We start from the raw sequence: 13,393 nt of genomic DNA on the forward strand, positions 1-13,393 counted from the left end.
GATTATTTATGAAAGCATGCATGAAGAAATCAGATATATTTGGTTTATTCTGATACTGAGTTGACAGCAAGAATACTACCTTCAATGGTAGGCCTATGGAAAAACTAAACTTCTCAAGAGACAAGAGAGACAAGTCTATTTGGATATTCTTGCTACCCCTACAAATGTTGTATTTAGTAAAAAAGAAAACAGTTGATATGCAGTAAACGAAATACTTGTTATCAAAACACACATTTTGTGTGAAGGGTTGGCAGTAAAAAAAAAAGCCCTTGCCCTTTAAGGTAGTTAAGGTTACGTATGTGCCAGAACGAGGCAGTGATTGGTCCAAACCTGTTTCCGGTAGGGCAGCCGTCCAACTAAGGACTGAGGGGGGGAAAACAGGGACGAAGAACTGTCAGTTTCCGAAATAAAGACAGCATTTCAATCGGGTTTGGTAAGCGGTTTGTCTTGTTTTTGTTCTAAATAATCGCGATGTATTTGATGGAGGGCTGCACGTATGAGGACAATGCTTAATTATAACCTGTATGTCGCCGTCTTCCCGTTTGTTATGATAACGCGAGTTGGCTAACGTTACTAGCACGATAGCTAGGTTTCCAAGATGGCTGTTTTATGACAAGACCTCTGCGGGCCTTTTAGCTAATGGTTTCAGAATCTCTCAGAATATTAATTCCCTATGCTTTCCAAACAGTTATTAAAAATGCATTTTTACTGAATATTAAGCAAGGGTCCGCTGCGAGTTACATAGCATTAGCTAGCTAGCTAGCTACCAACCATTACACTTGATTGTGACAGTAGTTTTGTCGTCTTATGATGCGAGTTACTAAGTAGCTCGGTAGCTTGCCAACACTCACCAGTTTACAGTATCTATGTAGCTAGTTACCTCAAGTTTTGTTTGTTTGCCCTTGTATGTGATCAATTTAACTTCGATAATTGATAGTCCCAAATTGATCCACCACATTTTTCATTTATGGGCGTTATGGACACCTACCTCTCTCCAAGTTGAAGTATCTGAATATTTTGTAGGTGTTGTCATTTTCAGTATACAGTAGTACACACACACACCATAAATCAGGTTATGAAAAATTCTGTCGCACACTGATGTTACATGCCTGTCTGCTTCTGTCATGGTTTTGTAACATTCTTACTTCTCGGTCTCAAACTAGCTATATAAGGAGAGTTGGAGAGAGTGTGACAAACTAGACTGGTTCTGGTTGCGTTATTTCTGGTTGCCACATAATGCATTACAATGTCCGTTGAGTGCTAATGAGAGTTTAGTCCGTTGGTTCAGCAGTGTGGTCTACTGCTGTCCTGACATTTTGAGTTGGGATGATACAATGGAGCTTTGTGTCAAGTCCAACTCTCTTTCTCTCACTCTCTCTTCCCCCCCCCCCCTCCGTGCTCTCTCCTTTCCCCGCTAAAATCTTGCTGCTGTGATGGCACACTGTGGTATTTCACCTAATAGATATGGGAGTTTATCAAAATTGGGTTTGTTTTCAAATTCTTTGTGAGTCTGTAATCTGAGGGCAATATGTGTCTCTAATATGGTCATACATTTGGCAGGAGGTTAGGAAGTGCAGCTCAGTTTCCACCTCATTTTGTGGGCAGTGTGCACATAGCCTGTCTTCTCTTGAGAGCCAGGTCTGCCTACGGCGGCCTTTCTCAATAGCAAGGCTATGCTCACTGAGTTTGTACATAGTCAAAACTTTCCTTAATTCTTAACTCTCCCCCCTCGCTCTCCCTCTCTCCCCCCTCGCTCTCCCTCTCTCCCCCCTCGCTCTCCCTCTCTCCCCCCTTGCTCTCCCGCTCCCCCTGCTCTCTCCCTCAACCGCTCTCTCCCTCTCCCCCCTCTCCTCTCTCTCGCTCTCTCCCCCCTCTCTTACGCTCTCTCTCAACTCCCTACCTTGCTGTAAACCAATACTTTTTTGCCCTCTCTCCCCCCTCTTTTCACACCCTTGTTTCTCTCCCTCCCTCCCTCACTCTGTTTATCATTACGCTCTCTTTTTTCTCAACACCCTCATGTTCTCTTCTCCTCCTCACTGTCCTGCTCTGTTTCTACTTCTCTCTTTCTGTTTATCAAACACTGCCCCTTCTCTCCTGCTACGCCTGCTTTTCTGTCTCTCTTTCTCTGTCTCTGTCTCTGTCTGTGTCCCGCAGGTCAATAGGTTTTGAGTGTGATGGCGTCGGGCAGTACGAGCAGTGAGGAGGAGAGGAGTCTGAGGGAGTGTGAGCTGTATGTGCAGAAACATAACATCCAACAGCTACTGAAGGACTGCATCGTACAGCTATGTACCTCCCGGCCAGACAGACCCATGGCCTTCCTCAGAGAGTACTTTGAGAGGCTGGAGAAGGTGAGTCTGAGTGGGCAGGGTCGTGTGTGCCCGCGTGCTGATATTTGTAAACAAAGGCAACTATTCATCTCAAAGTGAACAGAAAAGTCCAATCCTACTCTGCTCTAATGGTATACAGTAATAAAGCTATATTCTACTCTCTGTTCCCCACTAGAAGGGTATACAGTAATAAAGCTCTACTCTACTCTCTGTTCCCCACTAGAAGGGTATACAGTAATAAAGCTCTACTCTACTCTCTGTGTTCTCCACTAGAAGGGTATACAGTAATAAAGCTCTACTCTACTCTCTGTTCCCCACTAGAAGGGTATACAGTAATAAAGCTCTACTCTACTCTCTGTTCCCCACTAGAAGGGTATACAGTAATAAAGCTCTACTCTACTCTCTGTGTTCCCCACTAGAAGGGTATACAGTAATAAAGCTCTACTCTACTCTCTGTGTTCCCCACTTGAAGGGTATACAGTAATAAAGCTCTACTCTCTGTGTTCCCCACTAGAAGGTAAATGCTTCTATGTTCTATTCTATACTGTTCTAAAACTACAGTGCATTCTAAACCAATTAATAACGCCGGAGGAGATGGCTGCCGTTTTACAGGCTCCTAACCAATTGTGCTATGGCACAATTATAGTGTGGCAAACTAGACTGGTTCTGGTTGCGTTATTTCTGGTTGCCACATAATGCATTGCAATGTCCGTTGAGTGCTAGTGAGAGTTTAGTCCGTTGGTCCTGACATTTTGAGTTGGGATGATACAGTGGAGCTTTGTGTCAAGTCCAACTCTCTTTCTCTCGCTCTCTGCTATGTTATTTGGAGAGCGATTACGCACCTCGTACTGGACGAAGATTTTGACTTTAACGAGTCGGACGTGAAGGATTTACTTCAGAAACCCAACAAGGCCCAAATCCCCGTCATTCGCAGGTGAAAGAAAGAGATATCGTGCCTTGTAAGGATCCGACAGCAATTGGGTAATCTGCCTCTACCATCAGTCCTATTCGCCAACGTACAATCATTGGATAACAAAATAGACGAGCTATGATCACGAATATCCTACCAACGGGACATCAAAAACTGTAATATCTTATGTTTCACCGAGTCGTGGCTGAACGATGACATGGATAACATACGGGTGGAGGGGTTTACGCTGCATCGGCAAGATAGAACAGCCGCCTCCGGTAAGACAAGGGGTGGTGGTCTGTGTATATTTGTAAACAACAGCTGGTGCATGAAATCTAATATTAAGGAAGTCTCTAGGTTTTGCTCGCCTGAGGTAGAGTATGTCATGATAAGCTGTAGACCACAGAGTTTTCATCTGTATTTTTCGTAGCAGTCTATTTACCACCACAAACCTATGCTGGCACTAAGACCACACTCAATGAGCTGTATAAGGCCATAAGCAAACAGGAAAACTCTCATCCAGAGGCGGCGCTCCTAGTGGCCGGGGACTTTAATACAAGGAAACTTAAATCTGTTTTACCTAATTTCTACCAGCATGTTAAATGTGCAACCAGAGGAAAATAAACTGTATACCACATTTACTCCACACACAGAGACGCGTACAAAGCTCTCTCTCGCCCTCCATTTGGCAAATCTGACCATAATTCTATCCTACTGATACCTGATTACAAGCAAAAACCAAAGCAGGACGCACCAGTGACTCGGTCAATAAAAAAAGTGGTCAGATGATACAGATGCTAAGCTACAGGACTGTTCTGCTAGCACAGACTGGAATATGTTCCGGGATTCTTCCGATGGCATTGAGGAGTACACCACATCAGTCACTGGCTTCATCAATAAGTTAATTGATGACGTCGTTCCCACAGTGACCGTACCTACATACCCCAACCAGAAGCCATGGATTACAGGCAACATCCGCACTGAGCTAAAGGGTAGAGCTGCCGCTTTCAAGGAGCGGGACTCTAACCGGGACGCTTATAAGAAATCCCGCTATGCCCTCCGAACCATCAAACAGGCAAAGCGTCAATACAGGACTAAGATTGAATTGTACTACACCGGCTCCTATGCTTGTCGGATGTGGCAGGGCTTGCAAACTATTACAGACTACAAAGGGAAGCACAGCCGCGAGCTGCCCAGTGACACGAGCCTACCAGACAAGCTAAATTACTTCTATGCTTGCTTCGAGGCAAGCAACACTGAAGCATGCATGAGAGCATCAGCTGTTCCGGACAACTGTGTGATCACGCTCTCCGTAGCCGATGTGAGTAAGACCTTTTAAACAGGTCAACATTCACAAGGCCGCAGGGCCAGACAGATTACCAGGACGTGTACTCGGAGCATGTGCTGACCAACTTGCAAGTGTCTTCACTGACATTTTCAACCTGTCCCTGACTGAGTCTGTAATACCAACATGTTTCAAGCAGACCACCATAGTCCCTGTGCCCAAGAACACTAAGATAACCTGCCTAAATGACTACAGACCCGTAGCACTCCCGTCTGTAGAAGTGTTTGAAAGGCTGGTCATGGCTCACATCAACACAATTATCCCAGAAACCCTAGACCCACTCCAGTTTGCATACCGCCCCAACAGATCCACAGATGATGCATTCTCTATTGCACTCCACACTGCCCTTTCCCACCTGGACAAAAGGAACACCTACGTGAGAATGCTATTAATTGACTACAGCGCTGCGTTAAACACCATAGTGCCCTCAAAGCTCATCACTAAGCTAAGGACCCTGGGACTAAACACCTCCCTCTGCAACTGGATCCTGGACTTCCTGACGGGCTGCCCCCAGGTGGTAAGGGTAGGTAACAACACATCTGCCATGCTGATCCTCAACACGGGGGCCCCTCAGGGGTGCGTGCTCAGTCCCGTCCTGTACTCCCTGTTCACCCATGACTGCATAGCCAGGCACGACTCCAACACCATCATTAAGTTTGCCGACGACACAACAGTGGTAGGCCTGATCACCGACAACGATGAGACAGCCTATAGGGAGGAGGTCAGAGACCTGGCCGTGTGGTGCCAGGATAACAACCTCTCCCTCAACGTGATCAAGACAAAGGAGATGATTGTGGACTACAGGAAAAGGAGGACCGAGCACGCCCACATTCTCATCGACGGGGCTGTAGTGGAGCAGGTTGAGAGCTTCAGGTTCCTTGGTGTCCACCTCACCAACAAACTATCATGGTCCAAACACACCAAGACAATCGTGAAGAGGGCACGACAAAGCCTATTCCCCCTCAGGAGACTGAAAATATTTGGCAAGGGTCCTCAGATCCTCAAAGTTAAACAGCTGCACCATCAAGTGCATCCTGACTGTTTGCATCACTGCCTGGTATGGCAACTGCTCGGCCTCCGACCGCAAGGCACTACAGAGGGTAGTGCGTATGGCCCAGTACATGACTGGGGCCAAGCTTCCTGCCATCCAGGACCTCTATACCAGGTGGTGTCAGAGGAAGGCCCTAAAAATTGTCAAAGACTCCAGCCACCCTAGTCATAGACTGTTCTCTCTGCTACCGCACGGCACGCGGTACTGGAGCGCCAAGTCTAGGTCCAAAAGGTTTCTTAACAGCTTCTACCCCCAAGCCATAAGACTCCTGAACAGCTAATCAAATGGCTACCAGGACTGCGTTGTCCCTCCCCCCTCTTTTACGCTGCAGCCATTCTCTGTTTATTATCTATGCATAGTCACTTTAATAACTCTACCTACATGTACATATTACCTCAATTACCTCGACTAACCGGTGCCCCCGCACATTGACTCTGTACCGTTACCCCCTGTATATAGCCTCGCTACTGTTATTTTACTGCTGCTCTTTAATTATGTTTTCTATTTTAATTTTTTACTTCACTTATTTTTCTTAACTGCATTGTTGGTTAAGGGCTTGCAAGTAAGCGTTTCACTGTAAGGTCTACACCTGTTGTATTCGGCGCATGTGACAAATACAATTTGATTTGAAAGTATTCAGAGCCCTTGAATTTTTCCACTTTTTGTTACGTTACAGCCTTATTGTAAAATTGATTAAAAAATATATATAGCATCAATCTACACACAATGACAAAGCAAAAACAGGTTTTTAGATTTTTTTTTACAAATGTATTAATAAATAAACAGATACCTTATTTACATGAGTATTCAGACCCTTTGCTATGAGATTTGAAATTGAGCTCAGGTGCATCCTGTTTCCATTGATAATCCTTGAGATGTTTCTACAACTTGGAGTCCACCTGTGGTAAATTCAATTGATTGGACATGATTTGGAAAGGCATACACCTGTCTTTATAAGGTCCCACAGTTGACAGTGCATGTCAGAGCAAAAACCAAGCCATGATGTCGAAGGAATTGTCCGTAGATCTGGGGAAGGGTACCAAAACATTTCTGCAACATTGAAGGTCCCCAAGAACACAGTGGCCTCCATCATTCTTAAATGGAAGAAGTTTGGAACCGAAATACTCAAAGTACTGAGTAAAGGGTATGAATACTTTCCGTTAATGTGATATTTACAGTTTTTGCTATGTCATTATGGTGTATTGTGTGTAGCTTGATGAGGGGGACTTGCGCTATGTTCTATAGCGCAAGTCGGCTTGATTGGTTGCTGTCTCTCGTCTCTCCCTCCCTCCTCCCCATATAATTCGCTCACGGTACAGCCCCTCCTCCGCCTGCTACAGCGGCTCCTCTCTCTCCCTCCTCTCGCGCCTTATCAGCTCTGGTTCATAAAGAAACGTAATAAATGACTTTTCTGCTGCTTCCCTCACTCGGATCGGACCGGGTCTGGATCCGACCAGGTCTATAGGGAGCGTGTCTAGTTGTCTTCTGGTCCGTTCGGAACGGGTCTCTATATTATTATTTTTTATTTACAGTGGGGAAAAAAAGTATTTAGTCAGCCACCAATTGTGCAAGTTCTCCCACTTAAAAAGATGAGAGAGGCCTGTAATTTTCATCATAGGTACACGTCAACTATGACAGACAAATTGAGAAAAAAATTCCAGAAAATCACATTGTAGGATTTTTAATGAATTTATTTGCAAATTATGGTGGAAAATAAGTATTTGGTCACCTACAAACAAGCAAGAATTCTGGCTCTCACAGACCTGTAACTTCTTCTTTAAGAGGCTCCTCTGTCCTCCACTCGTTACCTGTATTAATGGCACCTGTTTGAACTTGTTATCAGTATAAAAGACACCTGTCCACAACCTCAAACAGTCACACTCCCAACTCCACTATGGCCAAGACCAAAGAGCTGTCAAAGGACACCAGAAACAAAATTGTAGACCTGCACCAGGCTGGGAAGACTGAATCTGCAATAGGTAAGCAGCTTGGTTTGAAGAAATCAACTGTGGGAGCAATTATTAGGAAATGGAAGACATACAAGACCACTGATAATCTCCCTCGATCTGGGGCTCCACGCAAGATCTCACCCCGTGGGGTCAAAATGATCACAAGAACGGTGAGCAAAAATCCCAGAACCACACGGGGGGACCTAGTGAATGACCTGCAGAGAGCTGGGACCAAAGTAACAAAGCCTACCATCAGTAACACACTACGCCGCCAGGGACTCAAATCCTGCAGTGCCAGACGTGTCCCCCTGCTTAAGCCAGTACATGTCCAGGCCCGTCTGAAGTTTGCTAGAGTGCATTTGGATGATCCAGAAGAGGATTGGGAGAATGCCATATGGTCAGATGAAACCAAAATAGAACTTTTTGGTAAAAACTCAACTCGTCGTGTTTGGAGGACAAAGAATGCTGAGTTGCATCCAAAGAACACCATACCTACTGTGAAGCATGGGGGTGGAAACATCATGCTTTGGGGCTGTTTTTCTGCAAAGGGACCAGGACGACTGATCCGTGTAAAGGAAAGAATGAATGGGGCCATGTATCGTGAGATTTTGAGTGAAAACCTCCTTCCATCAGCAAGGGCATTGAAGATGAAACGTGGCTGGGTCTTTCAGCATGACAATGATCCCAAACACACCGCCCGGGCAACGAAGGAGTGGCTTCGTAAGAAGCATTTCAAGGTCCTGGAGTGGCCTAGCCAGTCTCCAGATCTCAACCCCATAGAAAATCTTTGGAGGGAGTTGAAAGTCCGTGTTGCCCAGCGACAGCCCCAAAACATCACTGCTCTAGAGGAGATCTGCATGGAGGAATGGGCCAAAATACCAGCAACAGTGTGTGAAAACCTTGTGAAGACTTACAGAAAACGTTTGACCTGTGTCATTGCCAACAAAGGGTATATAACAAAGTATTGAGAAACGTTTGTTATTGACCAAATACTTATTTTCCACCATAATTTGCAAATAAATTCATAAAAAATCCTACAATGTGATTTTCTGGAATTACAGGCCTCTCTCATCTTTTTAAGTGGGAGAACTTGCACAATTGGTGGCTGACTAAATACTTTTTTCCCCCACTGTATGCATATCGGGTCCAGGTGGGAAAGCCCCAGCTGTGAAGACCTCTACTCCACTCTGTTCTACTCCATTCTAATCTACTTTACTTTATTCTACTATAACTGATATATCCCCCCCCCCCCAGGAGGAGGCTAAGCAGATCCTACAGCAGCAGAAGTCCAACTCTCGCTCCGACTCCCGCGAGGACGAGGTGTCTCCTCCCATGAACCCCGTGGTGAAGGGGCGGCGGCGGCGCGGCGCTATCAGTGCCGAGGTCTACACCGAGGAGGACGCCGCCTCCTACGTCAGAAAGGTCAGGGGGGGTCAGCCCTCAGCCAATCACGCATCGCTACAGGTGCACCTGACCCTACAGCTCTTACTGCCCACCACTTCTCGGCTACGTCCTGATGATCCACCCTTTTCCAGAAGTGTTCACCTTGCCACATTCCCCATTGTGCATTTAAAGGCATAGGATCGGGGTAAGCATTGGCTTTACCATCGTAAAGTCCATGCAAGAAAGTGTGGGAGTGTACTCTTCAGGAGAAGGGCGGAGAATCGGGGACTGAGCCCACTACTTCAATCTAATAAGTATAATCTTAACAACCGAAGGCAGTTCGGTTGTGATCAGTGAAGCTGTTCCTTTTACCTCTGCAGGTTATTCCTAAAGACTACAAAACGATGGCCGCCCTGGCTAAAGCTATTGAGAAGAACGTGCTGTTTGCTCACCTGGACGACAATGAGAGAAGGTACACCTGTTCCTCAACTGTTAATGAATAGTGTACTACACACTAGTGTACTACTGGTGCTGTGAAATGAAAATTAAGGCCTTAAAAACAAACCAGATTATGTGATCCGGTGATATTCAGTGTTGTCGTTACGTTGACCCACTGCACTCTTTACAGTGACATCTTTGACGCAATGTTTTCTGTTACCTACATCGCTGGGGAGACGGTCATTCAGCAAGGTATGGCGTTTACCTTTTACTGAAATGAAGTCATTCAGTTTTTTTATTTTCCATCGTGCCCTGTCCAGGAAAATCCCCTGGCTGTAGTTTTAACATGATTACTTGAACACTTTAACAACAGAACTTTAACATGATTACTGCTTGATCGGAATGTGTCTCACAGCTGTTGTTTTCCACTAGGTGATGAGGGAGATAACTTCTACGTCATTGACCAGGGAGAGATGGATGTACGTCCCTGTTTTCTGTCTGCATGCTAGGCCAACTGTTGTGTACAGTAGGGAGACAGACTACCTTTCTATGGTCTCTGTAGTGGTAGATCTGTTAAAAATACATTATATTATAAGACAAAATACTGACAGAAGTTCATACTGTAGGGAAAGCTATTTCCATTGGTGAAGTTGTTGCTCTCTCTCGCTCTAATAGGTGTATGTGAACAATGAGTGGGTGACCAATATTGGGGAGGGTGGCAGCTTTGGCGAGCTAGCCCTGATCTACGGAACCCCCAGGGCTGCCACGGTCCGAGCCAAGAGCAACGTCAAACTGTGGGGCATCGACAGAGACAGCTACAGGAGGATACTCATGGTGAGGCTGGCTGGCTGACAGGCTTTGGCAGAACGGATTCATTCAGCTCTACGTAGATATCATTTAATATCCAATGTTATGAGGTGTTATTTTACTTGCCAGCAACATTATTGGGAGACAGTGGTTGTTATAGTTACGGTTTACCTAGCTTCCACATTGTGTCAATTCAGCCACTCAGAGGTCTCTGACAATGGTAGCAATTTTAGATCAATTCAAGGTTTCTGGGGCTAAATCTGAACACAGTGCGCAGTTGGGTGTTATTATGTGACTTAACATGGTTTGTCTTTCTCTCTCTCTCTCTCTGTGACTTTTCAGGGTAGCACTTTGAGAAAGCGTAAGATGTATGAGGAATTCCTCAGCAAGGTGTCCATTTTAGGTGAGGAGTTACACATTCTGCACGTTTTTTTCGGTGACTACTTCCACAAACAAGCTACTCAAAAAGTTGGGTAACAGTGTAATAACATGGTCCCTACCTACCTATTTGGTGTAAGTGGCTATGTATGGAATCAAGTCACTACAAAGAAACCCAGCCCATGAGCTTTCCTGTCATTCCCCCTCTGGTGTGTTGTTGAGTGAGTGGTGATGTTTGGCGCCACCATGTGGCCAGTGTGTGTAACAACACCTGGCGTCTACAGACTCCCGAGACAAGTGGGACAGGCTGACTGTAGTGTGCTGTGTGGTCCTCTACAGAGTCTCTGGACAAGTGGGAGAGGCTGACTGTAGCTGATGCTCTGGAGACCGTTCAGTTTGAGGACGGACAGAAGATCGTAGTTCAGGGTGAACCTGGAGATGAGTTCTTCATCATCCTGGAGGTAGGATTATTTCAGCAATATGCTGTCTCCCTATTTTCATTGGTTTCTTTAAGAATAGATGTGTAGGCTTTCTTTTCACATCCTGTATCATTGTCATGTACCCTCGAATATCTCATGGGAAATATGTTACGTTAACCTTTTCCATTGGGTTTTATTTCTAAATGCTGTCTTTTGAAGTAGTAGACTTTTGTTTTCCATGTTAAGAGCTTGGGAGTTCTCTCTCTCTAAGGGAAACGCCATCAACAAGATATCACCATCTTTTAACCTCAACTTTTGGCCCAGCTGTGTTGTGCCCTCTCACCCTCACAGGACTTCTGGCTTATGTAGGTTTTGTTCCTGAGTTTTTCTGTTCCTGTGTTTGTTCAGGGTTCAGCGGCGGTGCTCCAGAGACGCTCAGAGAATGAAGAGTTTGTAGAGGTGGGCAGACTGGGGCCCTCAGACTATTTTGGTGAGTGGACTGACTGGACTACCTCAGTAGTGGAAATCCACTAGCCTGGTCCCAGATCTGTTGTCTCCTTCTATAGCCTGGTCCCAGATCTGTTGTCTCCTTCTATAGCCTGGTCCCAGGTCTGTTGTCTCCTTCTATAGCCTGGTCCCAGGTCTGTTGTCTCCTTCTATAGCCTGGTCCCAGATCTGTTGTCTCCTTCTATAGCCTGGTCCCAGGTCTGTTGTCTCCTTCTATAGCCTGGTCCCAGATCTGTTGTCTCCTTCTATAGTCTGGTCCCAGATCTGTTGTCTCCTTCTATAGTCTGGTCCCAGATCTGTTGATCATTGTTGTCAATATTCCCCTTCTTCCTCCCATCTCTCCCAGATTGTTGTTGTTGTTTCTAACAGTTGTCCTCTTCTCCGTCTCTCCCAGGTGAGATCGCCCTGTTGATGAACCGTCCCCGTGCTGCGACCGTGGTCTCCCGCGGCCCTCTGAAGTGTGTCAAGCTCGACCGACCGCGGTTCGAACGCGTTCTGGGGCCCTGCTCAGACATCCTGAAGAGGAACATTCAGCAGTACAACAGCTTCGTCTCTCTCTCCGTCTGAGTCCCTCCATTCTCCTATCGCTCCATTCCTTCCTCCTCCTCCTCCTCCATGCTCCTTCCTTAACCACGGGGTCCACCAATGATCTGCTTTATTTTCTTATTGGCCTGTTAATGTTTCTAACCCTCCACCCAGGGGTCCAGATCACATGTCTATTTACTTAGGCTATTTACTTCTGGTGTTATTTTATCTGCTATGAATCCAGATTAATTTGATTTGACACGTATGCAATGAGCTCTGGAGGGCATAATATTTCTGTAGTATTTTAATGTTAACTATGAAGGGAGGATGAGTTGTCTCTAGTGTTCAGAAGGCAACAGGTAGGGAGGGTTCAGACATGACAGAGAGGGTCTTTTCAGAGCCAGGGTTCCATTGGGGTTAGAGTTCCATTACTGAGTGTTCTCTCTGACACTGGGTCAAAACGAAACTCTAGTTAGGATCCAGAAGACTTTGTAACGTGTGGGCTAGGGACACCATGGGAGTCTGCTCACAATGGACGACACGCAGGGGTCATGATGTCACAAATAAATGTTCCTTTGTGACTTGTAGGGAAGAGAGAAGGATTGGAACCGTAAATGTATCATGACATTAAGGATGATATTGTGTCTTGATATTCCTAATGTCTGGGGTAAGTCTAAAGTGGCTTATGAGAGTGGAGAAACAATCTTTAGAGAAATGTTGTTTTGAATAGATATCCACCAAAGGCTGATCTGTGTTCTTATACTTAATGTTTTATAGTTGTTTTCTGAAACGTTCTGAGGGTACTACTAAGTAGAAGTAGACTGTCTCCATGCCGACCATGGAGGTGAAGCGGTGTGCTATTTTATCTTTCTAGTTGCTTATATATATTAGGTCAATGACAGAAACATATTTTTTGCAGTTTGTGATATATATATACACACACACACACACACACTTTTGACCAGGGTCACCAGGGTCAATGAACTAGCAGGCGCAAAGAAACTTGGTTTAAAATGAAAATAAATATATATTATATTAGATATATATTTCTTTATGTATTTATACATATTTAAACCAAGTTTCTATGTGCCTGCTAGTTCACTGTGTAAGCATCAGGTCCCAGTAGTTCAGAGGAGCGAGGGTAGACCAAAGTGTCCCAAATGGCACCCTATTCACAATCTAGTGCACTACTTTTGACTAGTACCATATGACCCTGGTCAAAAGTAGTGCACTTCATAGGGTGCCATTTAGGACGCATCCTAAATGTTAACGATCAGACTGCCTTATTTTTTTCCATCATGCTACAGGCTCATAGGCTCCCAATGGCACCCTGTTCTGTATGGACAAAGGAAGT

General features: G+C 45.3%; 1 protein-coding gene across 2 annotated transcripts; it reads left to right on the forward strand.

Moving 5' to 3' along the window:
* The first annotated feature begins 341 nt into the window (after nucleotides 1–341).
* Nucleotides 342–12,787, forward strand: LOC311148040 (cAMP-dependent protein kinase type I-alpha regulatory subunit). Of its 2 annotated transcripts, none has more exons than XM_084184930.1 (11): nucleotides 342–433; nucleotides 2,155–2,348; nucleotides 8,837–9,004; nucleotides 9,346–9,437; nucleotides 9,594–9,655; nucleotides 9,836–9,882; nucleotides 10,079–10,237; nucleotides 10,553–10,613; nucleotides 10,928–11,049; nucleotides 11,416–11,497; nucleotides 11,909–12,787. In XM_084184930.1, exons 2-11 carry the CDS (start codon nucleotides 2,175–2,177, stop codon nucleotides 12,079–12,081), a joined length of 1,140 nt encoding a protein of 379 aa, XP_084041056.1. In that variant the 5' UTR covers nucleotides 342–433; nucleotides 2,155–2,174; the 3' UTR covers nucleotides 12,082–12,787. The 2 variants fall into 2 exon arrangements, with proteins under 2 accessions (XP_084041056.1, XP_084041055.1); XM_084184929.1 differs by having other exon boundaries at nucleotides 346–433; nucleotides 8,837–9,046.
* The last annotated feature ends 606 nt before the right edge of the window (nucleotides 12,788–13,393 follow it).

The sequence above is a fragment of the Coregonus lavaretus genome (genome assembly GCF_964263955.1).
Source record: "Coregonus lavaretus genome assembly, chromosome: 2".
Classification (NCBI taxonomy): Eukaryota; Metazoa; Chordata; class Actinopteri; order Salmoniformes; family Salmonidae; genus Coregonus; species Coregonus lavaretus.

Bases quoted from the DNA above. Each gene is read 5' to 3' on its own strand.
- LOC311148040 (XM_084184929.1), top strand. From the start codon at position 2,175: ATGGCGTCGGGCAGTACGAGCAGTGAGGAGGAGAGGAGTCTGAGGGAG. The intron at 9,883-10,078 runs GTACGTCCCTGT...TCGCTCTAATAG, and splicing joins TTGACCAGGGAGAGATGGAT to GTGTATGTGAACAATGAGTG. The intron at 11,050-11,415 runs GTAGGATTATTT...GTGTTTGTTCAG, and splicing joins AGTTCTTCATCATCCTGGAG to GGTTCAGCGGCGGTGCTCCA.